Genomic DNA, 25,827 nt, shown 5'->3' with positions numbered 1-25,827 from the left:
GTGATCAGCCCCCTACGTACCCCCGCGCCTCGCCCCAGCGGGACTCTGAGCACCTTTTTTCCGACGCTACCGGGGTCCCTAGCACCAGGTCTCCCTAAGGACCTCCCCTGCCTAGCCTCCCGCCGGGCTGGACGTGTCCAACCCCGGACTACAAGCAGTCCTTTCCCTGGTGCTGTCACTTTCCTAAGTTTTTAAAGAGAGTTGGGAAAGCGAAAAAAAAAAACTCTCCAGGGTTACCTGGGGGCGAACTCTCCGTTACCGGAGAGTCACCCAAGCAGGGCCCGACCCCTTTGCCGTCTGCCGGCCCGGCTTGACCACCCTCCCCCAGTAGGATGGCCTAGGCAACAGGGATGCGTGGGTGTGTGTGTGCTGCCTGCCTCGCCAGTCCTCACGCGATTCCCTGACTCCCCACCCCTGTGCTCTGGGCGGCGGGTTTACAAACTCCACCCTCCCGTGGAGTTGCGACAGCGCAACACCTATGGCGCGTCTGGTCCGGCCCTGGGGAACAGGGCCCTCCTGGACGCTCGGCGCCGGCAGTACCTGGGGGTACCCTGCCAAAAACTGCGCGCCACTCACACCACTGCCTAGGCCTCCGCACGCCCGGAGTCACCTAGGCTACCTTGGGAGGAAGCTTAATGCGTGCCACTCACACCCTGGGTTTTCCTCCGCATGCCCGGAGGGGGGGAAACCTACCCCCAAGGAGACGCCTCACGCACTCGCTAGGCCTTTGCAGGCCTCACTCGCTTCCCCTTGTTCCCAGCCGGCCCCCTCGCGGGAGATCCGGAACCGCGGTACTGAAGGGTCCGCACTCACTTCGCGGGTCCGAGCTGCCGGCCCCCGTCTCATTCACAAACCACTCGCTCGCCTCCTATTCCCGCCACCGGCTATACTTACCCCGGCGCTCCTCTGGTCCGTCAACCCGCGCTGATCTCCTGGTCCTCGTTGCCAGCTGTCCCTCGAGGTCCGGTGGGGCGGGTGGCCGGTCCGTCCCTGGTCCTCTTCGGGCGTGGCTATCCCGGACGAGCCCCCAAAATGAAGTAAATGGGCCAGGAGACCTGCTCCTTTGAAAAGGCCTTTATTGGTGAGATCAGCTCAGGGGGGGTCCGCGGGGATGCACACGCCGCCGCTGCTCCCGATGACGGCCCGGAGGAGGAGGAGTGCAGCTGTGTCTTCGCAGGCAGAGCTGGGTCTTCTGTCCTCGTCGGGAATCCCTGGGAAGACCAAGTCTGCTCGTGGTCCAGGGGTGTCATGTTGGTGTGATACTTCCTACATCATGGTGGCAAATCCGAGCAGCTCGGGATGGTCCACATCACTTTTCCAGCCTGGGGTCACTGGTTTTAGCTCCAAGTGTCATTTGGGCTCGTTGTCCTAAGGGGCGTTAAGTCCGGAAAATGTCCCTGTGTCCCCCTGCACTCCCCGCATTTGCATGTGGGTCCATGATGTCACCCTCCTCCAGGTGCCATTTTCAGGGAAGCAGCAGCAGCAGCACTCGACGGAGGGAAAAAGAAACACAGAGGTGAGACAGGGTGGGGGCTAAGGCAAAGTGGGGGGGGGCCAACAATTTAACGTTTAACAACTAACATTAGTTTTAACAACCAGAACAGGGAAAAGCTTAACATGAGAAGCTAAAAACTTATGAACTTGTTCATAACAACTTGGAGACAAGAAGTTCCACCTCAGCATCAGAAGGACTTCTTTACATTGAAGGAGGCAGAGCACTGGAACAGGCTGCCCAGGGTGGTCATGAAGTCTCCACCTCTGGAGACATTCCAAACCCCCATGGACATGTACCTGTGTCACCTGCTTGATGTCAGAATGCCTTGGCAGGGGCGTTGGGTGATCATGAGAGTCCAGTCCAACCTTAACTATCCTGTGATTCTGAGAACTTAGCCGCTTACTTATGCACTTTCAGGTGGGTGCAGCTGCTGTTCCCCTGGTTGGGAACCATTCACCATGGATGGCTGGCATGTGGCCTTACAGGACTTCTGTGTCACAGCCGCTCATTGTCCATCCCTTTTGGGAGATTATCAGCAGTGTATTGGCTGTAATGGGAAAAGTTTACCTTTAAAATGATGTGCAGGTGTTGCAAAGCTTGCTGGTCCTTATGAGGTGATTAATGGCTTTGCAGATGTACAATAAACTAATTCCACTGGCAAAAGCGGCAAAACCTATATTTCTCTTTATTTCCCCCCCCCTTTTTGGCTTTTATGCTAAACTTCAGTTCTCTTATGTCAATGGGATATTTGTTTTCTGTGATCCAGGATCTGGATCAGCACTACAGTAGTTTTATGAATGCCAGCATGCAATGGTCTAAGAAAGTTTTTTGTCCTGGCACTTTGCAAGGAAGCTTTTCTTTCTCCCACGGGGAAAGCAAGGCCATTGGCCATGGCACAAAACATCTGCTTATGCTTTGCTACCGTCATTGATTAAACCTTTCACTGCACTATGGGCTATACAGGGGGAGTTGTTTAACTCATTGCCAAGCAGCTGCAAAAGGCAATGGGAGGATGAGTCAAGAGCTTGAGGCCAAAATGTGGGCAATGTCTGTGGATTGAGGATGCAGAGCTAAACACTGAGAAACCTTCTGGGAAGGTTGAGGAAGCTCAGGACATCCATCTTCAGGGATATGACCCCAGGATATCAAGAGCACCTCTCTCAGAAAACTTACAATACTACTAATGTGAGTAATTTTTGGCTCTGATATATTTTTGCTAATCCTATGTCTCTCTGTAAGATTTTGTTGCATCTTTTGCTCTGCTATCATCATCCTATGAAACTTTTTCCCAGTGGCAAAACAGGTGCATCACCCTTTTTTTCTCCCAGCCGTTGCTTTTTGTTACCTTGGCTGTGCTGGTACTTTTAGTGGGACACTGGGATGAGCCGTACCTGGCCCTACAGCCTGCCTTACCAGAAAATGTCAGACTTGCATGCTGACCTGTCCTCTGCAACGGCCTGGAGACCCAATTACTGCTTGAAGCACATGGTGTTCAAAGAGCACTTTAACTTGTCTGACAAAGAGACTGTGCATGAAATGTGCAAATGGCATGTAGCAGTACTAATTTTCATCCTGCATGCCAACAGTGCAACTACTCTATACACAAATTTGCTCCACTCCAGTGCCAGAAGCTGGCATATGCTGGCCGAATGTTGGCATTCTGAAAATAATGCCAAAGTGCCAGATCCCTGAGAGATATGCAAAAATATTTCCAACGTTGATTCTTTTTCTTGAACTTTAATCTTCCCTGCTCTCACTACATTACTCACAATATCCAGCTCCATTTGGAATCTGCACATCCCAAATCTCTTTACAGAAGGCTGCCTTGTAGCTTTCTATCGGGGAAGAAAAATAGCAAAAGTGCCAGAAGAAATCCTCCCCCTTCCATCAACAGAATAGTTTTGAAGGTGGCTGTAACCATGCCAAACCTGAACTGTACTTTTCCATGCAAGCTCCAGCTCTGGTGCAAAGCCTCCACAGTGGGCTGGGGAAGGGCTTGTGGAGAGTGGCTGAAGTCCTGAGCTGTAGGCTATGCTTGAGTTATCCACGCTGTTAACAAGTTGTCCCAATAAGCATGTGCCACCTGGGAGACTGGGCTAACTGGACATTGTGCTGATGGTAAACATCTGGATGTCCAGCCTAACTCGAGAAAGACGGGTTTATATGCAGTTTGGCTGACCCTGTGTAAATGATCAGATTTCAAGATACACATGCTTTCATTTGAAATGTGGGGGGTTCATTCCCTGCTCAACAATGATTACAAACAAGATGATAATTTTGGCATTAACCACTAGATGGTCCTCTTTCTCAAATTAAAAAAAAAAAAAAAAGGCTCCAAAAATAAAGCCAGTCCTGGCTTTTCTCTAAACCTGAATGTTAGTAGAGAACAGTTTCTTTGTGAAGGTAAATGTTAGATGTTATTCATCTAGTTGAGTGAACAGACATAGTTTTCTGAATAGGTTTGAATACAAATTTTCATAATCCCTCCAAACTCATTTAGTGCAACTGGTCCTTTACCACACTACAGAAGGCTGGGCAGATTCATAGGTCAGGCATTTGCAAATTTTTCCCAGACTGGTATGTGAAACAATAAGAGTGGTGGGCTGGAGGAGAAAACAGTTTCTCCATCCAACTGCATCAAATGTCTTTGTTTTTGTGATTTTTCACCTTGTTTGTAGAAGGTGCTAACCAGCAAAAGAATTAGAGAAAAAAGATTTGGATTAGTTCTTTGAGAAAACTATATGGGAGGATTTGTCATCAAAACTGTAGCTCACTGTTGGCCTCTGGTCTGGTACTGTCTTGTCAAAGAATATTTCTCTACATCGGGCTCACTGGACCTCATTCTCTTGGGTCACTCCAGCCTCCAGGTAATTCATCCCGCTCAGCATTTCTGGCCCAGAAGCCTGACCTCTCCTTACCTTGGGAAGCTGCTGTCCTCCTCACTGCCTTTCACACCTATGTTATCTACTATTGCCTTTTGATTTAGTTGCATCCTGGGGCATCTCTGGTCAGCCTTCCCACTGAGACACTGAGACACTCCAGCTAGCAGCTAGCTCAGCCCTATTCCTGCTCGTAACTTATGTGGGAATTTTATGTGCAGGACTCTAATTGTGTGTGAGGCAGGACTTGAGTTCTTCTCAAGGATCTTCTACAAAGAAGACAGCATGTGCCCAGCCCCTCCTGCAGAAGCAGGAAAAGAAGGGAAGTTTTAACACAAAACTTCTGCACCTTCACTGCAGACCAGGCTATCCTCTCAATGATCTTTCCGGTTTGGTCTTTTACACCCCTGGTTCTTCTGACAGCTCTTTCCTAGTTCCTCCCAGGTCTGAGTGGCTTTCACATTGCTGTGGTGCATGAGCTGACTTGCTTTTCTCAGCCAAAGCATAAGCCCTGCTATAGATGGGGTAACAAAATCACAGCTGCCTGAAAAGACCCTGAGAAGCTAGGATGATTTCTGTGGAAGCTTATGGGTACTGCACATAGCACTGTGGTGGTTCATTTGTGGCCTGGTGGATAGAAATGATGATGTCCAGTGAATGAAAATTGAGTAAAATTTACTTTGGCAGGAGAAATGCCTGATGAGGCTCATTTAAACAGACTGTCACATAATTTATTACTCTTCATTGCTGAGAACATTTTACAGTAGTCTTTCATGATATCAGAATGATTGAAATTGAAAATATTTGAGTGAAAGAGAAAATGAAAGCTCTTGAAACTGGCAAGTAAGTGTGTCCAGAACAGATGTACAGCCGTGATCCTTCTTGTAGCAGAGAAAGAGCTGTGAAGTCCTTGGCACACAATTTTGTGGACACTGAGAATTTATGTGGGTTCAGGAAGCAACAGTGAAAGAGAAGAAACCCATCAGGGGCTACCTACCACAAAGAAACATTTGGTTTGAGTAGTCTCTGGACCAAAGGCCTTGAGGGTCTGTGAGGAGAGTATAGTGGGCAATGTGAAAATATGCTACCCTGTTTTTAGACTTTCCCATAAAAGTCCTTTGCTGTCCACTGTCAAAACCAAGATACTGCACTAGATCAACTTTGGACCAGAATGAAGATAGATGATCATATTAGAGCATTTTAAATGCTGGCTCTCCTAATAATTATTTTTTTTTGTGTGTGTGGTTGGGGTTTCTTTTATTTTTGTATGGCATATAGTTTTGCAAGCAGCCTTTACCAATAAGCAAACATTCTTAACATGAAGACGTTGCACAATTTTGTTTTATGTAGTAACTTCCATGTAGGTGACAATTGGTGAAAATAATCTGTGCTATGAAAAGGCTCACATTGCAGTGTCATCAAGACTAGAAAAAGTAAATGGGATGAAAAAAACTTTTGCTTCTATTTTGAAATGACAGGATCACTAGCAAAACAACAAAGCAAGAAGGGGTCCTGTACATCCTGGAGAAAAGAAACCTTTACTCCAGCAATGGCCCACTAGAGATCATGAAAGGATATTCACATTTTCTGATCAAAATAAATGTGAAAAGCAGTAAGGGAAAAGCTCTACAATGAGAAGCCATGAAGAGTTTTACTTACTAGGAGGATATCCTCTGCACACATGCACACAAAATTAGCACAGTAGAAGCACAGCCACTGTCTGGTTCTTGGATGCTGATTGATTTTTAGGTAGGGAGTATTTGCAAGGTTCAAAGGGAACACGCTAAAAGGAGATTTCTGAGAAAAGCATGTATATCTATTATTGATTGTGATAACTGTAGGAAGACCTTTTGTGCTACCATGGACTTGAAGTGCTCTTCATATTTTGAAGTTGTGATCCTGAGTAGTCTGAGTAAACTCTTGAAAACTTGGATGAGGAAGACACTTCTTTTAGCTTCTGTTGAGTGGAAATTGGAGAATGGAAGAGTATTTCTCAGGCTTCTTTACAATCTTCGTTCATACATGTACCCATAAATCAAACTGTTATACAGAAATGAAAAATCCGTGCACTTAGTGACCATACTCTCCCAGTGGTACTTGATGCTTGGATGCTGAGTAAGAGCAGGGTCAGACAACACTTCACCATGCTTCCTCATAGAAATACCTTGCAAATTGCCCATAGCAAATAAAATAATTTAATTTCTTTTGGGAGGTGCCTACAGTGAAAAAGCATTATTTGTGCTTTGAGGTTTTCCCAACTTGAAGTGTTGTTATAGAAAAACAATATATTTGGTATTGAATTTCATCTTCATCTTAATGGGATTCCAGCATTTCTTATGTAGTCTCAGTTTATGGATGGGGTCAGGCCTCAGAGCCCCCTTTCAAAGCACAGCCTTAAAATTGTTCCTTTGGGTACCTCACCAGGAGCAGAGCATGAACATGAGTCTGTGAAGAGAGGGCTTGTGGCTCCCAGCCAGCCCAGTAACACTTTACATCTCTGCCTCTCTGCAGGATGTTGCTCAAGGAATGAAGCACTTGCCAGTTCAGCTGCTCTTCCCTGCAAGCCTCCAGAGTAAACAAGGTCTTAGCTTCCAGAGCAGCAAGATCCCTAACAGTAAGGCCGCAGTGACACATTAGTCAAGAGACAGAGTTAAAAATAACCACTCAGAAGAGACACCTATTGTGGAAACACAATATTGTTCGAGATGTTGGCTTCATGCACATGAAATTTTCTCTGCCACAAAACTGCTAAGGGCCTGCTTAAGCACTGAATCACTACTTATTTCATCAGCTACTTGTGTGCTGTGTTACAGTGTGACTTACACGTGGGTGGGTTGATCCCAGCTGCGGGTTGGGGCTGAATGAAACATGAGCTGTGATCAGGTAAGATCCTAAGTAAAAAGGAAAGATGGGACAACAGCAAGAGGAACAAGGGCTGGGGAAGGAGTGTGTGTACTGACTGTTCCAGCTTGCTGGTTCTAATAGCTCCCCACTGTCCATCTGCTCTTTCTTGCCACAGCTCATTCTCAACCACGAGTGTTTCCCCCTGCAGACATGCACTTCAGACAGAGCATCTCGGCTGGGCAGCACAGAGAGCTTGGCTGTCCTTTGCAGAAGGTGTAGCTGCTCCTGCCTGTCTGTGCCCTCCCTCCCCAGGCACATGGCAGCAGCCCCCTTCCCTCTGCTCTCTTCCTGGTGGACCTGGGGGCCTCAGTTATGTGTCCTGCCATGCCCCCCCTAAAATCCTCTGGCGCCACCTTCAACTCCTGCTCCGTGCCCTGATCAATGGCTTTCTAATAGAGCCTCCGTTCTCCTACCCCTCCTTTTGTAAATTTAAATCCTGCTCACCAGTACTGCTGACGTCCGCTGGCCCACCTCTTGACTCCCCCTCCCTGCTTCAAGTCCACTTCCCTCCAGTATAAAAGGTACATGCCCCCATCAGCTGCCCTGCTTCTGCTTGGAGCAGCGTCTACCTGAGAAGAAGCTTTGGTGCACACAGGTGAGTGCCTTCCCCTGTCTGCTTCAGCGCTTGTCCAGGCTCTTTCTTGCTGAATGTCCTTTTTTCGTTTTTGGGCTTTAGCTTACCTAGGTTAACATACACAGCTGTGCCCTGTGCTTAGTAACTTTTGCCCAGTTTTTGTTAGCGAAGCAGCCCGTGCCGAGGCAGGGTGGCTGACCCCGCGGGCAGTGCTGTTCCCTGCAGGGAGAGCGCAGGCAGCACCGCCCTGCTCCTCTCCGGCCGCTCTCCCCGAAACCAACCTGGTCCCGGGCCTGCGCCCACCCGGATCCCATCCCTCGGGGGTGCTTCCAGCGCTTTTCACATTTGCATCGGAGGGAGTGTATACAGTCTCTGATCTCAAGAAAGATGCTGGTGTAGGGTGTAAAGAGTTAATATACCCTTGTCTTCTGAGAACAACCGTGGTAGGGGTATATCTGATGGATCTGCAGCAGAGTTTGAGTTTGGTATAAGAGCCCCTGTGTGCCCAGAGGGAGAGCCAAGCTGGTCTCCTACTCCTTGTGAAGCAGACCCATGGCAAGCTGTGATACTGCTGCTTCACAGTAGCTTTGTATGTGGCTTTAATTTTCTCCTCTCATGTCGATGAAAATTGTCAGCTGTTGCTCAGCCGAAATTTAAAGACACTGCTTGGGCACAAAGCAGAAGCGGCAAGTTGATCAAATGACCATGGCACTGGATTTTGCTGAGCACCAGGAGCAAAATTATTCCTGAAACTTTTAATTCTGTCAAGTTTTGTTGCAACTAGTCAGTTTTTAAAATTTTATGATTATTTAATAGCTGAAAATGGAGGCACACAGCTTGATTGTGTGAAGTCTTGTTCCTTTTCAATTTTCTTTTTGGAAGAAAGCTGCAGGTCTGGACCTGAGGAGATCACAGCCCATCTTAGCCACACGTCTCTTGAAAGGACTGTGCGTAGGTAACCAGGCTTTTTGCTTAAGGACAAGATGGAGCTGGGTGTTAGAAATGCTTAGGGTCAAGTTTGTGGCAGTACCTCCGTCTCTGTTTCTTCACATATAAACAGTGCTGGGACAATTAGGTGTAGGAAAAATTAGGGAGGATTAGGGATGCTGAGCACCCTGATTATTTAGGGTGGCATATTACTGAGGAGCAGTGGGAGTGATGTGGTTCACAGAAACCCTAGCCAGGAGAAGGATATGAGCAAACAGTTCAATACATATCAGTGCTGTAGAAAGTGGCTGCAGTGGCACAGGACCAGCTGGTGGGGACTGAAGCACAGCAGTGCTTAGGAAAAAGTGTGTGCTAAAAGCTTTTCTCTGTATTTTTGTCTTTCATCAACAATGAGCTCAAGACAAGCTCTTCTTCCTGTAACTCGATTCCAAAAAAAAACCCCAAGACACAAAACCAGGGAGCAAGTAACCTCGAAAACCTGTCAGCAGCCGTGTAAACACATCACAGAGATGCCTCAAAACACTTCCTTTTTGTCTCACTGAAACTAAGGTTTTGCTAAAGATGGAGCAACAGGAGAGGTACCTCAGCTGAAACTGAAGACAGAATTCACCCCATGTGGGTGAATTCTGCATGCTAAGATAATTTAGTCCTAATTGTCATGAGATTGTCATGAGATATTTAAGTTAGAAAAAGTTAATTTGCAGTTCTGAAATCATGAGTTAAAATCACTTTCCTCTAAGCTGTCTGGTAAGCAACTGTCAACGTGGGAAAAAGCCCTTGAGAAACCTTCACTGAATAATAGGAGTGAAGGAGCTTTTGACTGCATTTTAGTGAAAGACACAACAAACTTCATGTGTTTTTGCTATGTTGCCTGTTTGGTGTGATTGGGAGCATCTTGCATCAAAATTTTTATTCCTGCTCTGCCTGTATTGAAAGTAGGCTAAGATTTTGGCAGCAACTGGGGAAAAATTACACCTTTACACAAAGAAAAACTGCTGTATAGGCATAACTGAAAGGTTTTGCTACAGCCTCTCTGCCTGTATATCTACATCACTTATAGGATGCTTGAGCAAATAGGCTCCTGCTCTATGGGCAGAGGCTCCAGGATGTCAAATGTAGAGGCAGACCTTGCATGTCACAAGACACTGTCCCGGTGCGACAGCTGGGAGACCTGCCATGAGGAAGCTTGTACAAAATGCCAGAGACAGCGGTAACCAGAATCTGGCTCTCTCCCCTTCCTAGATGCAATTTTCCCAGCTCAGCACCTTCTATTCTGCCCATCCCATCTTATGGAAGCTGGGAGAGATTGCTCATTCTGTTGCATCTGAGTGTGTTTACAGGACTGGGACATCTACAAGTGGAAGCCATAACCGGAAATTGTAATTTTGCACACTGGCAAAAAATGGCAGAAGAGAGCATTCCCATTGATATTGAAATGCATTTAGTTGTAAAAAGAGTGTGTAAACCACCAATATTAGACACATTTTGTTGGCCAATGCCCAGGGTCATACAGAGAGCCATATAGAATCAGCAGTGAACTCAGGCTCAGGACTCAAGTGTCCTGTGAAGACTTTCACTGCTAGACAGAAAAACTCTCCAGTGTTTACCTCAGTAGATGGCCCATTTCATAGCCTTTGCCTTCAAACATAAATGCCCAGGACATCCCCAGAATGAGTGTTCCACGGAACTCAGAGCCATGAAATGGCTTTGATGGATGGGGACATAGTATTAAAGTTGACACGTTCCTTCACCTTGAGAGCTTTAACTCATATGTGTTCCCCATGTTCGCTCTTCTCCTTACAGCCTTCCCACCACTGCTCCATTATGTGGCATCCAATCTCCTGGACACCACGTGCACAGTGGTCACCAAACCACTTAAAGCTAGTCACTGTCTATGTCCTGATGCTCTTGGTGTCGCTCAGCTTTGCGTCGGGACAGAGCAGGCCATTTAAACACCAGATAGACAACAGAAGTAAGTATGAGTCTTACCTGACATGGTGACCCCACAGTCTCTGCTGCACTGAGGGATCAGGTCTGGGCTGTCAGACAAAATTCAACAGCAAATCACGCAGGTGTTTCTGTGGTGTCACCTTGGTGTGAGGGCCTGTGCTTCCATTTGCATTTGTCAGTACATATACAGAACCTCTTGTCCTTCTCACAGCCCTTAATTAGCCAAGGCAAATAGCATTATTTTTGATAAATATCAGAGAAGATACTAATGTGCAAAGGACAGACAAGAAATTGTAAAGTGGTATACATCAAATATTTAAGCACCAAATTTTCAGCTGTTCTGCAGACCTACACAACTACTTCTATATAATAAAAAGAAACCAATGCTCCAGAAGGTTAAGTTAGTTTCACTTTACAGACATCTTCAATTCTGTCTGAGACTGTGAGTAATCTGAAAGTCCAAATACAGGTGGTTGAAGTATCTCCATTCACACATGCTGTGAAGAACTGAGAGTATCCAAGTCATGGATGATACCATGTATCTGAAGTTTAAACTAGTACATATTCCAAAAGATCTCTGAGAAGATCACCAAGAAATCTCATATTCCCCCAGGGTTTATAGACTGATAATGGTAGGTGGAGTGGGAGAGAGGGATTGTGGGGAGTAAGGTGTGTGGGCTCAGTGCCACACCTCTCCCCATTAAAGATAATAGAGATGTTGGGAACCTCAGGTTTTAGGTACACAGGTGAAAGTTTCTTTGGTTTTTTTGAGTAAGAATGCTGTTAAAACACTGTGCTGAAAGACTTAAGAGATGTATTTATGGAGAAATTTAAAGGCAAGGTGAATTTTTCCTCTGTTAAAGCATCAAAATGCATAGGGGAATATCCTCCTGCCTTGACTAAGACTTTCATGTGACGGGAATGACATATAATGCATTAAATTGTAATTTATTCCTGTTCCTGACAGTTGTCTGTCTCTGGGATTTGGGATTTCCTTAGGGTGGCATCATCTCCAGCATGTTTTAGAATTTTCCTGCTGCTATATCTTTTAAATATAGTCTTTAATACTTTTAAAACAATCTTAATATTATTGTCTTTTAATACAACTATAACCCTCTGAACACCTCCCCCAAAACTGTGCTAGACCACAAAAACAAGATGTGTCAGAGCTTTAAAAGAAAAAAAGTCATCCATGAAAACAACTTCCTGAGTGAACAAGAATTAACTTCACATGTTTACCTCTCATGTAGGAATCCCCTCTGCAATCCAGTGGATTTGTTAGCCTGTACCTACTGCAGAAAATTTGGATGGGCCCTTTGGCTCATGTTAGAAATGCAGGTTGCAGTCCAGATGGTTGAAAATTAATTTTGCAACTGAATCCTCTTCCTTTGGGCTCTACACATGGAAAGTAACCCTCAAAGGCACCAGTAAGCTGTGTCTGGCTGTGGCCTTTCCCTTTTTTTTCCCTCCTGGGCTCCAAGTAAGCTAACATCCTCAAGATGTTCAGGAAACAGTGCCTCCAACTGCAGTGGTACATCCTCACTGAATGCTTTGAATTCCAGGTCCTGAGATCGACCCTTTTTGGTATGTAGGCCGTGGTGTTCGCCCCATCGGTCGCTTTGGGAAGAGGCAGCTGAGAAGCAGCCGTGGCAGCCTGAGGCCTGTGAGCAGACACCTGGATTTCATCTTGAATGCTTTGTGGGAGCAAAAATCATTGGACACAGAGGACAGTGACTGGTGATCTCTGTCCCCCAAGGTGGTGACTCAATCTCTGTGCTTTGAATTGTGCTCTCCCCTGCACCTCAGAGCTACAGTTCTGCTTTTGCCTAGCAATCCCACACTGCTCTTCTTTCTGCTCCTTATGCAAGTACCTTGAAAAAGAAACATGTTCAGGGTGCAGGTAAAAGACAATGCATGGACACCAGCACTGAGTGCCACCACTGCTTTTAAAAATGTTTCTTCATTGTGCATCCCTACAATCTCCTGATCCTGTTCACTGGGTTCACTGTTAGGTTTATCTAAAACCCATACAGCTTTGAGGCTGGGATTTAAACTCTGCAGTGTTAAATATATCATGAAACCTTCCTGTCGTATTTCAAAGTCAATGGCTGTTGATATGTAAAAATAAAAAGCAATGGTTGGAAGAAAGAAAAAAGGCTCTTACCAATTTTTAATGTACCTGCATTAATGATATGAAATGCTGGTTCTGTGTGTGTAGCTTTTATAGAGATTGTTAACATCCACTCTTAAGAATGTCTCCTGAAGTACCCACTGGCCTTCATAATTCTTCCTGTACTGATGGAGAGATATATTAATGAACAAAGAGGAGCCCCTATTGAAGATGCGTATTTTCTCCCTGCTGAAAAAAAAGAGGCTAATTGAACTCCTTGAAGTAGTTTTGTGCCTACTGCATGTAATCACACACCATAATCCAAAAGGAGCAAGGGCCTGAATGAGTTGATTCCCTTTAAAACGTCACTATTTCCAAGTACATTGTCTGAGCAAGCTAAAGTCACTCTTAGAGGATCACAAGCCACGTACTATCTATTAGTCCACATCAATAAGCCTGAAGATGCAGCTCAATATCCCTATTTACTCATATTAATATAACTTTGTTTTATTACTTTTATAAGAAGTGTTACTTACAATGTGTTTCATCTTGATTAATAATTATTAGCAGGAATAATACAGTTTACTCTATGGCTTATACCCAAAAAAAGATAGTTTACAATTTAGGTAATAAGTGATGGTAAAATCCAAGCCATGAATCATTCTGCAAAGGCTAAACTTAAATAGACTTCCAGTTCTAGTTGTTTTTTGTGAGAATTATTACTAAAATTAAAAAGTGGTTGAATTAACCATTGCAGACATTTTAACTCTTCTCTTTTTTTTGCAAATGGCCTGTGAGCAAGGGATAGGTTTTTCTTATAATAAGGGAGTTACAGTAATTTCATGATTATAAGCCGCATCATTTTGACTAAAGTTTTGGTCCGTATCCGGAAGTGCAGCTTGAATTCCGGAGCGGCTTATGTATGAACGATTTTCAGAAATTTTCAGACCCGGAAGTGAGAGCCTGCAGCAGCCCTGAGCCAAGCTGGAGCCCACGCAGCCCCGGCATCAGGGCAGCGCTGCTGATCTGAGCCCATGATATTTCTCTGTATTTTTTTTGGTGTTTTCAGTCTTGTGCGGCTGAGTTGCTGCCCTGCTGTCCGCCCACCCAAGCGGCTGCCTGGCTCTCCACTTGCCCAAGTGGCTGCCTTGCTCTCCACTCGCCCAAGTGGCTGAGCGGGTCTCCGCTTGCCCAAGCAGCTGAGTGGCTGCCCTGCTCTCCGCCCACCCAAGCGGCTGAGCGGCTGCCCTGCTCTCCGCCTGCCCAAGCGACTGAGCGGCTGTGAGGCTGAGTGGCTGTTTAAAGGCAATGCGGATCCATTGGAAATGCTTGTAAAATGACCACACTATTGTTTGTATCTTTTTCTGCTCGTAAATAAAATTTGCAGGGTACGCTGCCACAGCTATTGTCTGTATTTTTTTCACTTGGAAATAATGTTTCCAAGGTTGGCACCGGCCAGTAAACCCCGTGATCCCACGATTCTGTTACTAATTGGCAACTTTGTGAAAGTTGGACACGGATCCTCACTGCGAACGAAAGTGCGGCTTACAATCCGGTGTGGCTTATTTATGGAGGAAAAACGAAACATTGCCAACACCCTGGAAGTGCGGCTTATAATCAGTGTGGCTTGTAATCATGAAATTACTGTACTTCCATTTATAATACAACAAAGCTGCTGATAGAAAGTGTAACCTAAAACACACTTATTTTACTGAATGCTTTCATGGTGGAGAAGATATGCTGATAATTTGGATCTGCATTCATTGCAAGGAACTTTGGAAGTGCGAGACCAAGATTATCGGAGGGGTTCTTGCTCAGTTTTTGTAGCAATCCCAGAGAGAGATCAAGAAATTCTGAGAAACTGTGCTTGAGATGGTATTTCACCCAACAGACTCAATGGTTTGCAGAAGACTCATCAGCAGATGTTCCTAACAGGATTCCTCCTACCTCAGCCCTAGAGGAGGAGGTGTGAACCAAGAGTGCACCCTTGCCCTCGGCAAACCCCGGCGCCCCTGTGGAGATGCCTGTGTCCTGGGTGTGACGGTGTCATGTGTGTGGCTCTGGGTTCTGCACGCTTCTGGGCCAAAGTGCACATAAATCCAAACAACAGAGAACAGCTTTTTGGTTTTCTTTATGAATCAAGTAGTTGAAAAGGCATTCTTTTCATAAATTGCTTTTACTCTTTTATAATTTCTCTTGACAATAATTCTTGGTGAGTATGCAGATAACAACAACAAGGCAAGCTTAATATTCACTCAGACTTAATCAAATAGGTCATATAGTCTTCATTTTACCCATTAAAATATTTTCATTTATAAAAATTAATCTAAATATAAACACTAAAGATTGAAATCACCTGATGACAAAATAATTCTTTGTGTGCTATAACATATGCTTTTATGATTTTTTTTTAAACAGTAAATTATATCTTTGCACGTATTTGGCACGATAAACATTTGTAAAAATTCAAATGCCTTAGAGCAGGTGGGATTTTTTTTTTTTTTTTTTTTTTTTTCAATGCCTACACAGTACACATTTGTCTGTCAAAGAAGACTGGATATTTTAACATTGTAACACGATAACAGCTGCTTTTCATGCCTCTTAAGGAAAACAACCTACTCCAAACTTTGTTGGAGTTGTTTAAATCACACTAACAGAACAAAAGCCAAAGAGTTATTCTATTAAAATTAGTCATTTATGTATTGATATTACATACACAATATTATTTATTATTTATTAGACGAATATGCAGACCAACCACCATTAATGACATTTCATAACACGCATACCTGCATAAACCAGAACCTGGGAATGTACTGTATACATACACAAGAACAGTCAATGGAGGAGGAGACTGAATAATAAAAAAACTACTAGGCATCCTACTCTGTTTAATCTCCTTTACTGGATTGCATATATAAATAAAATCTATTTTTTTATATATATATTTTTTATTAAACAGAGTAGGCCAAATTCTTCCCTCACATCTGTGCAAACCAATTTCAGAGAAAAAGAAGGCCTAATTTCACCCAGAATGAACACACTAGGCCAGATCTTGGGCAGATGGAAATTCCTTGAAGGGATGGAGTGACACTTGTGTATTTTAAGTGGGAAGATGGTTGTATTCATTCCAAGGGTTCCTCACATGCAGCTGGACATCAGAGTACTGACAAGCTAGATGTCAAATGTGAATGGCAGATTTGCAACTGGCACTGTTTTTTCAATCAACCCATCCAACCATTCCTTGTCTTCCTCATTCATGCCCCTAAATCCAGCCTAGCCAGGAAATGTGCCCAGTTTTACTTGTATTTGCCCGGCCATAGGCATTGCACGGCCTGGTGTCCCAGGGAATTGCTTTCCTGCTGCATGACAGGTAACATGTGGCACTCTGCTCATGGGTGCTCACTGGGAGCCCAGGGAAAGAAGGAACTGTCTTCCTTCCTGATGCCCACAGCTCTTGGGAGAGCTCACCACTCCTTAATGCTGAGGGGAACGTGCTAGCCCATGCCTTCCTTCATAGCACATTTCACATCAACCCCATCTGCACTTGGGTACCTGCTCTGCAGCTGGTGTGGAAGGTAAGGGATTCACTGGCTTATCACCTCCTCTGACTACCTTCTTTGTATTCTTCAGAGCAAAAAATACCACAAATTGGCAATGTTCTCCCACAAAAGGGTGAGAGGAACACCCTGTAAGCAGCATCCTCCCTCCTGGGCATCTGCCAAAGGGCCTTCTAGTTTGACTCACCTGTTAAGGGTCTCAAGAAATGAAAGAAGGAATATTACTATTCACAATCCAATTCAGAGTGTCCAGTACCAGTGGGATGCATGTGGCACCAGCAACAGGGCCCAGCTACTCTCTGGTGGCTCCAGACTAGTATAGGAATTGATGTTTGAGCTACATTTGCCTCCTTCTCAGAAACACCAGTAAACGTTAGAAAGGAATCTCTCGCAAGTTGCAGCCACCACAACCACAGTCAGTCAGCAGAGATCTCATCCCCAAGGCTTTCACCTCCTTTTTCCAATCTAAAAGGTTTGGACAGAATTTATTCTGAACTACAGCATGGTTGGCCACCACCAAGTGGACAATGCTGCCAAGAACAAGACATATGAAGGTGTTGGTTTCTTTAATAATGTTGAGATGTTTCCAGACACCGGGATTGTAACTCAGCAGACATCTGGTCCACGTGTGTGGCCACCAATTCCTGGTTCCCCTGCTGCTTAGAGCAATATCCGTAGCTCTGAAGCTGGAATATTCAATCTGCGAGATGTACTCTCAGAGAACAGAGAACTCTTCCTCTTCTCACCAACCCTCCCAAGACTTCCACTGACTCCCTGGGATCAGAGTGAGGTGCACAGATTCTCCTCTCCCTCCACACAGCTGAAAAGTAGCACACACTGCACGGAGTTGTTCTTATTGCTCGACAAGACAGATGCCCACGTGAATAGTAAGAGGCCAGCAAATATGGATCACAGGTCTGCTTTGGCAGATTAATTGGCCTATAATTATGACTGATTGAGTGTACAAAAACATACTGCAGTTTAAAGACAACATTCTTTAGTACAATCGATAGGGAGAAAAAGTGCATCTTAAAATGTGGAGCCTTGCTTTTGAGACATAGCATCCTGTCTAGAATCCTCTGAGAACTTTAAGGCAGAGTTTCCTGTAGCAGACCACAATGCTGAAGACTTGGACAGCTTTCTCACTGAGGTATCCAAATGAAGCCCTATAACTGAGGCTCTGTGGGTTCTTGAGGGTCCATTTTCAGCTGGACATACACAATGGCTGTTAAGAAAAGGCACTCTAGTGTACAGCCTTAGGCAGTGTGTTATTGGCAGTAGGGAAGTGTAGGTTTAGTACATCACAGCAGATCCTATTGCAGGTTCCTAGGACAGAGAAGGACATAAAAGAAAAAAACATGAGTGAAGGACTAAACAAACCTGCTGAAGAACACAGCCGAGTCCTTTCCCTTCTCACCTCCCCACGTATTTCCCACATATCCTGTGGCAGACTGCTTTGGGACAGTCAGCTTCTTCTCTTATCCCTCTATGGCTGCTGTAGAAGAAATGACTGACAGCTGTCCTGGGTGTTGTGAGTGAAACCACTTTGTTCAAACCCCGCCGAGCCAATGTGTGACCTGTTGACCCCTTAAATTCCATTTAGATGCCTTTGACCATTTCTCAACAATTGGTGAAATTCAAGGTGATTCTCACCTGCCAAGTTACAGCTAGTAACAATGCACAGCTAGTTCTGTGGGGGTCTGGTTCAGAAGTCTGAAATGCAGGGGATGACTAATTTATTTATTCTTCAAAAAATATAGGTAGCACATTCCTGGAGACCTGGCAGCCAGGCTACACTATCACAGACTGACATTCAGGAGCTTCTATTCTATGGTATGTACAGTCAGACATCTTCCAGGACATATATTTGCTCAAGAGTTGCCTCGGCAGTCTCTATAATTTTTTCCTCAAATTATAAAGAGAAGATTTCTGAAGATGCTGAAATACAGCTGCCTACACAGATACTGCTATCTCCCTATTTGACTGCTTTTAACAGAGTTTTAAAAACATTTTTTTACCATTAAGTCCTTGGCAGTGCTTTTCCTTTCTTTAGTTCTTTGTGTTAGAGATCCTTGAAGCATGAAGTTTCTGTTAAACGTTCTGACAGTAGTAACTTGAGAACCATCTATTTTTTCACCTGAGAAAAATACAAAAGAGGAGATTTTTCACATAAGAGATTGAAGCAGATATAAAAATATTTCTGAAGAGTCACAGCTTCTAGAGAGATAAAACTTTCACTAAAATGTATAAGGAAAGCTGGATTTAATTTAAATTAAAAACAGCAGGGTGTGGTACTCCAAATAAATTAAAGTTTGAGACCATGTCAAACAGTGGAATTACAAAAGAATAGTGCAGTGAACCAAGCCCTAGAATTTTCAGAGATAATGCACTATGGAGTTAAAAAAACCGACCGAAAATCCACAAAAAAACATGAAAGAAAAAACCCACTTGATTTTATAAAGACATTTCATTGCCATTCTCTGACATACCAGGAGCATTGCTGAGCCATTTCATATAGACTGAAATCAGCAAATATAGACTTTAAGGAAGTGGTGGGCTGTAGAGTGTGGCAGCCACGCTGTGTGGTGCCCAGCCATGCTGCAGCAGCAGCACCCTTCTTGTATTCAGCATTCCTCATTTGCTTTTTCCAGTCTTCTGCCTCTGCTCTTGTTTATTTGTCACTGTCACAACTTTCACTGAGGAGAAAGTGGTGATACTTTTAAATGTGACAAAGGGGTATTTTATACAATGCAAGTACATGGAAAATGAAGAGGATGGGACAGTCTATTAGGCTTTCTCTGTTTATTTCATAACTTAAACTTTTCCCTACTTTGATGACCTGTACATTATATTGAATCTTACAAAGAGAGTCTCTCTCTCTCTCTCTGTCATTTACATAACACTTTAGGCGCACCTTTTATTGGTGGAGCTGGAAGTTTTCTCCTCTGCTGTCTTGATGTGTCTATTGTATGCATCTGTAAACAACACATATGCATTACTCAACTCCATTATATAGAAAAAGGCAAGATTTCCCCAATGTATTTTTGAATACTACATAATGTTCTGGCACCTGGTTTGTTTGCTTTTGATCCCGTTTCCTTGTCAGGCGAACACAGGGAGCCACGTTCAAGCCTGCAACAGTGAGAGCTGATATTCTGCTCTCAATATCTGAAATCTTCAAAGAAAATAAAAGAGAGAGACAGACAGATGGGGAGGGGGGAAAAGAAGTTTTAAAATTACTGTGGATGCCACTACTGAAATATAACCCTCCCCCAGTAAAATCCTCTTTAATAAGAAAATATAAGAATATATGGCTAACTTCTTCAGCAATTCTGACACTTTCCTGCATTCTCTAATCCTGACATTAAAAGGGGCTTAATTTGTTAGTAAAGATGGAGTAAAAGAACAATCCAACCTACCTTATGACTCCAAAGAAGAGGCATTTTACTCCTTTTGAGGGGAAAAAAGAAAGGAGGAGAGAAAAACCTACATCTGCTATCTCCCAATTACCTTTAGCTGCATAATCCCAAATTCATTCAAGCTATGTTTTTAAAAGGCTACATTCAAAGAATAACTTTGTGGGACACGTTTTCTAACTCAGAATTAATTTCATGCAAAGTACATACTCTGTCACAAAATCTAAACATTTGATCTTAAATATTTATAGTTCAAATGTATATGCATATTAAACACAAACATGCATAAATGCAGGCACACACTATATAAAAATACTGAATGGAAAACAAATTGCCAGGGCAAAGTAGTCTGATATTGAAAGTAGTAGTGACAAGTGTTGACAAAAGAGAAAGAAGATTCAGGGAAGTCAGACATATAACCCAACATCTGATTCACAATGACACCTGAAGCCACAGCTGGCTTCACTCTGCAGATCTTCCATTGGCCTCCTTGCACAGCTTAGGCTTCTCTTCTCTTCACTCTCACCCCCATTAACAGATTTACCCTAAAATAATGACCAAAGCCCAGAAAACACCACTGCCAGTTTGCCGAGTAGTACAGCAATGCACTTCTGACATCAGAGACATGTCAGGCTCTCAGGTCTTTGCTCATTCCTGAGTTGAGCATGCTTCCACTGAGTAAAATCACCAGGTACTTCCCATTAAACCATGACACAGTCAGGTCAGGGCATCTTGCAGAGCACAGACTGGACAGTGAGCTGCAAGCAGTGTCAGGCCCTTGAGGTCTGGCAGCATTTTTTTGTTCAACTTTTAGCACCAGATCACAACGTGTTCTGAGCCCTGGACTTTCTGGAGCCCTGCTAGAGTGGTGCTATATCACAGTGCACAAGAGTTCTTGCCTTTGGCTGGGATGTGTGTTGCTTAGCACCTAAATCCCATGGCAGGCACGCAAGCCCTAGGCTCTGTCCTTGGTTCAGCCTCTGGCTGCTGTTGGCCTTTACTGGTAGAAAGCTGCTAAGAGTGGCATCTTTTGGAAAGTACTTGGAAAGTTGCTGATTAGATACACTACCTCAGACTCTATTTGCTGTCTGACCAGGGCCACGCACATGACACGGAGCGCAGCATGGCAGCTGCCTGACAGCTAGGAGCAGTCCAGCATTAGTACTGCAGTAAGAGGCTGCTGCAGTGCCATGTCCAAAACCAAGCTGAGGGAAGAAACAAAGAGATACAGTACATCTGGCTGGGCTGAGTTATACAGCTCCATTATGCTCTGCTCAGCTTGTGTAATGCAGGCAGCATCCTTAGATCATCAGACTATGGCAGTACAAAAGAATATTCAAGGTGTGTATGGTGAGGTGGATGTTAGGCAAGGCAGTGTGAAACCTGCAGATGGGGAGGAGCTGCTGTCCTTACCTGAAGCTCTGCATGGTGGACCTGGGCAGCTGCTGTGGCCACCTGATCCTCCAGATCGGCCAGCTCAGATTCCTCAGTAACACTGTTGATCTTGCGTGCGGCGTCTTCCAGGTTGGTCAGCTGCCCCTCCAGCCCATACACCGTGCTGGCTGTCAGGTACACCTGCAGGGCCAAGGCACAGACAGGTGTCAGTGATTCATGGTTTGTGGGCATGCAGTTTTGAGCAGACTGCATTTTCCATCACACCTGCAAGCTTCTCTGCTTATTAGCCCACCACAGGGAGATTTACCTGGCAAGAGGAAAGTCATGGGGAAATAATCTGAAAAACACACATCCACAAAGAGAAGGGATGAACGAGGTGGCTGCATTACAGATTTCATAGGTGCTACAACGGTGTTCCAAACCAGATTTGTTCCAGACTGATCAGCAAAGAAAAATGTTGAAAAGTTTGCTTTTATGTTATTGATATTCAATTGCATAACACCTTAAGTTTACAAAGGGAAGTCAACAGATCACATCTCATATAAAGCTGTGCTTCTTTAAACCCACTTGATACCTCTGGTAGTAAAAACTGCATGAATAACTGTTCAGCAGCAAATAGTTATTAACTTCCTATGGAGTAAATGTGCTTATATGTATAATGATTGTCCATCCCATCCTGCTCTCACCCAAACATACAGCAGGCAAAACCTTCCCACCTCCTAGACCTTTGAGTGAATCTGTGGAGGATCAATAGGCTTATTTGGGCCATGTAGGAGAGAATTACTGACTTTATAACTCAGAGTTCTTCCCTAAAAATGAACAACTCTTACTATAATGGCACACCTCTGGTATCTATAACTACAGCTGAAGGTGTAATTTCCCTTTCAGCCCCTTGGAGTAGTAATTAGTGATAGACTGTATTTTATTGTTTCTTTTATTTCACAAACTTCCTAAGGTACATGGAGGTCACTGGCTTACAGAAAAGGGTAATTTTCAAGCATTAGTTTTTGACATCTGTGCTTAAAATTGTGCAGAACCACATGAAAATACTGCATTTTTTGCTTATTTTCTCCTTAGCCAAAAGGCTTGTTTCCATGAGGCTGGTAACAGTGCAGTGGAAATGAAATATATAATCTGATTTTCCCCATTGCAATAGCAATAAATACCATGTTTTTACAAACTCAGCATGAATTAAAAATGGTGTGCCTGACTTCAGGGTTCAAGGGGAAAGCAAACAGGATCTGAAACAGATCCTTGAGCCAATACCTTCATTTCATACGTCTTCCATTCCAGTCACTATATCTGCCCAAAATTCCTGGATCATTCAGTCCTTTGACATAAGAGATATTCAAATAATTTATGGTAATGCTGTGACTTTATGGATCAAAATGGTGGAGAATGACCGGATTGAAATTTGTTTATTTTTTATTATTTTTCTATTTTATTAGTGTTTCTTAATTGCTTTAAATAATTTTTTTTTTCTTTATGTCAGTTCTAGATTGTTTTTTTACACATGTGACTGCAAAGAAACAAAATCACTACATCTGTACAAATTGCACCTTGTAAGAATGCAGGCATGAAATCTTTAAAAAACATGCAAAAAACCCCGTGATCTGATGTAACATCTTTGCTCAAGTACCTGGGGAGACAGGTGGTCCATAAAAATAACATCATGATGCTCAAGTTTTTGTGGGGTTTACTTATTCTTACTATTCACTTTAATGATACATCTTCTAAGTATGTTATACCACAGCCAATTCAGATTAAAAGGTGATTTTTTTAGATTTCCCTGTCACATCTAAAAGCTTAGAGAAAGAAGAAATAGAACATTTTGAACAGCAGCATCTTTAGAAAAACGAAAGATACATTTAAGTGCTGTGGCAAAAATCTCTGCACAGTAAGATGTCCTTTTCAAGAGGGGACAAAAAAATCTAAAGGAAATGGGACTGATAGAAAAATGTGGGAAAGAAAGGTCATCAGTGTTTCTGTAACTCAATCAGTCCCTACATTTGTGAAATGTTAATGAGCACTTTCCAGCCGAAAAGAAAATATTTTTCTAAAGAACGTTCTCTTTACCTGGACAATTGTTACACTTTCAAACAGCAATGGTGTCCTTGCAGGTCTCCCCTAAATGATGCCCTTATTCATACATTCACATTTAGATTGTGGAGACTTATTTTACCAACATTTAGGTACGTACAACTTTCACAAACCCCAAACTTTTGCTGATACAAATGGCCCTACATTCTCCACACTGTTGCATGCACAATCCTCAAAAGGTTAGGCAGAGCAAAAATGAACAATGTGTTGATAAACACCCAGATCCTCTTGCAGAAGTTGCTGCAAAGAGGTTGTTGTTCACGTAGATGTGGCCCCAGTTGCAATGGGAAAAGTTATGGTTTCCTGGCTCTTTACCATGAAGTGTGATGGTGAAATCTTCAAACTGTGAAGTTTTTGCCACCTAATTCATGTCCTGTGTGGTACAGAGAAAGATATACTGTGGGGACACAGCAAGGCTGAGCTGGATACCTTGTGAATTCTGCAGGGAACTGGGAGAAGCTAAACCAGAGATGCTGCAGTGAGGGCAAAGTCAAAGCAAGAAATGCTCTGCCTCTGTGCCCAGTGTCTGCTCAGTGAGAAATGCTTGGCCCAAATGAATGATTAGAGGTCACAGCACCACAGATGCCAAAGCTCCACATTGCTTGGAGGGATTATCCAAGTGCAATTGGTGAAAAAGAACCCAAGCATCTTAGATAGTTTACAACACAGTTCTCCACAGAAAAAAAATGTGTGAGCAGGTTTCCCCAAATTGCTCTCTGTTCTGCAGAATTTCTTAGTTCTTCTGAAGAGATGTGGTCCAGCCTGGACTTGGATTTTTATTCCATATTCACTCTCCTACCAGATGAATTGTGTGGTGTTTGGACCTCTAGGATACTTTACTATTTCATGAGATAGAGTCCAGTGCCAGGACTGGCTTTTAGTGCCATAGAGTATCTTCCACTCAGTTGTTAGCCTGGGGCTGCTGTGGAAATATCTTTCTGTGGAATAAGCTGATTTTGTCCTCTAAGACGAGATTCTGCCTGGAATTTTCTCTGGCTAAAGAAAACCAGGATTTGTTTTCTTAAATTGATCAGGATGATATAATGGGACAGTACAGATTCTTATGAGATCTTTAAGAGCTCCTAATGAAGGGAAAGAGCACTGAAATGTAATCGCTTAAATTTGGGAAGAAGAGAAAACTTGAAGTTAAAAGTGTACCAACTCCATTATGTGGATTCACAAAAATTTCCAATGAGTAGTTACTTCCTTCTATGATTTGGCATTGTACTTTGCCCTGCAGATGACAGGCATTCATGAAAAAGAATGGATCATTTGGACGTGGCCAAACAAATGTTTGTTTAATTCAGATTCTCCAGCCTGCTCTTTCTAACTGGGTGCTCAGCATGGTGTGCTGGAGATGTAGGGGGGAAGGAAGAGCTTCTCCTCTTCTTTGTGTAACTGAGGACATGCTTTCCCCACCTGTCCTTGGAGGGATGAGGTTGTGCTGAGACTGGGAGATGTGTGGTTTTAGCCAGGTGTGGCATAGCCACACTGCCATAGAGGTGTGGAGGGCGTAAGTGAGCTTTTGAGGTAGAATTTCTAAACTTAATTGTAAACCCCAAAGCATCCAATTCCTCCTCCCCTCAGTATTTTAAAGTACATATAAAAAAACCCCACTGACACTTTAAGCACAGTTAAGCACTGTTGAAATACCATTTCTTTTTCCATTGGTGTATTTGTTTAAAAATCCCAAATTAATTTTGAACAGCCATTGATGCTGCCCATGTGCTTTCCCTTTCGAGTTGGTGCACACAAACAGGTGCCTTCACTCACTCACACAGTGTGACTGTTTCACATACTGATTCATCTTCTTACATTTTCTTCCAGTGTGGTGAGCTGCTCATCGAGTCTGACAGGATCTGTGCCCAGTGGGAGGGTTCCTCTTCCTCTGTCCTGAACGTCGTCTGGGAAATCACAAGGATCGGTGGATTCTGTTATTAGTTCTTCAGTGGCATTTATGACTTTCAGGACTTCTGTAGATATGTTGCAGAGGGAGACAGCAGAGTACTTCTATATTTTTACAAGAACAGATAGAGAAAACAACAGCATTAAATTAGCACAGAGGGGTAACATACAAATCACCTTCCACTAGCCTCTGCTTTAGCCATGCTAAAATCTCATCCATGGCTCTCTGCAGCAGACACAAGAACCATGTAATGAAATTGGAATTTATTTACCTTTTCCTCTTTTCCTTTCTCACATACCCACACTGCTACAGCATGCAAAATAACATACACATGCAATTATTCTAGAACATAATTCTACTGGAGGGATAGTCTAAATCTTATCCCAATGGAGCACACAAATATGTAGTGAGCTACATAAAGCTGGTTCTGCAAAAGTGTTTTAAAGAAGTTTTAAAACACAACTTTCCTTTTTGGATACTGGCAAAGAGATGTGCAATCATCTATGTCTGTATCCACAGGAGCCATTTCATTGTGGATGCAAACATGGGAAAGGAATCTTCAGCAGCCCTGTAAGGATAGCATTTTACTA

The 25,827-nt window shown here is 43.6% G+C and overlaps 2 protein-coding genes across 7 annotated transcripts in view; one reads left to right on the top strand and one right to left on the bottom strand.

Moving 5' to 3' along the window:
* Positions 1 to 7,819: 7,819 nt before the first annotated feature.
* Positions 7,820 to 14,228, top strand: LOC117000637 (prolactin-releasing peptide-like). The gene is made up of 3 exons (XM_033068464.1): positions 7,820 to 7,873; positions 10,604 to 10,772; positions 12,313 to 14,228. The coding sequence occupies exons 2-3, from the start codon at positions 10,625 to 10,627 to the stop codon at positions 12,489 to 12,491; spliced, it is 327 nt and encodes a 108-aa protein (XP_032924355.1). The 5' UTR covers positions 7,820 to 7,873; positions 10,604 to 10,624; the 3' UTR covers positions 12,492 to 14,228.
* A 789-nt stretch (positions 14,229 to 15,017) lies between these two features.
* Positions 15,018 to 25,827, bottom strand: part of LOC116996886 (myosin VIIA and Rab interacting protein) — a 242,886-nt gene continuing 232,076 nt past the window's right edge. For all 6 annotated transcript variants that reach the window (XM_033060928.2, XM_033060921.1, XM_033060939.1 and 3 more), the window contains 6 exons: positions 25,147 to 25,341; positions 21,250 to 21,411; positions 19,491 to 19,595; positions 19,335 to 19,395; positions 18,439 to 18,557; positions 15,018 to 17,746 (listed from right to left, as the gene is read on the bottom strand). In XM_033060928.2, coding sequence (XP_032916819.1) covers positions 17,714 to 17,746; positions 18,439 to 18,557; positions 19,335 to 19,395; positions 19,491 to 19,595; positions 21,250 to 21,411; positions 25,147 to 25,341 — 675 coding nt within the window. In that variant the 3' untranslated portion in view covers positions 15,018 to 17,713. The remainder of the gene's footprint in view (positions 17,747 to 18,438; positions 18,558 to 19,334; positions 19,396 to 19,490; positions 19,596 to 21,249; positions 21,412 to 25,146; positions 25,342 to 25,827) is intronic.

The sequence above is a fragment of the Catharus ustulatus genome, chromosome 1, assembly GCF_009819885.2.
Source record: "Catharus ustulatus isolate bCatUst1 chromosome 1, bCatUst1.pri.v2, whole genome shotgun sequence".
NCBI classification, from domain to species: domain Eukaryota; kingdom Metazoa; phylum Chordata; class Aves; order Passeriformes; family Turdidae; genus Catharus; species Catharus ustulatus.
Note: the sequence above shows the minus strand (reverse complement) of the source record. Positions and strands in the feature narration are given on the sequence as shown.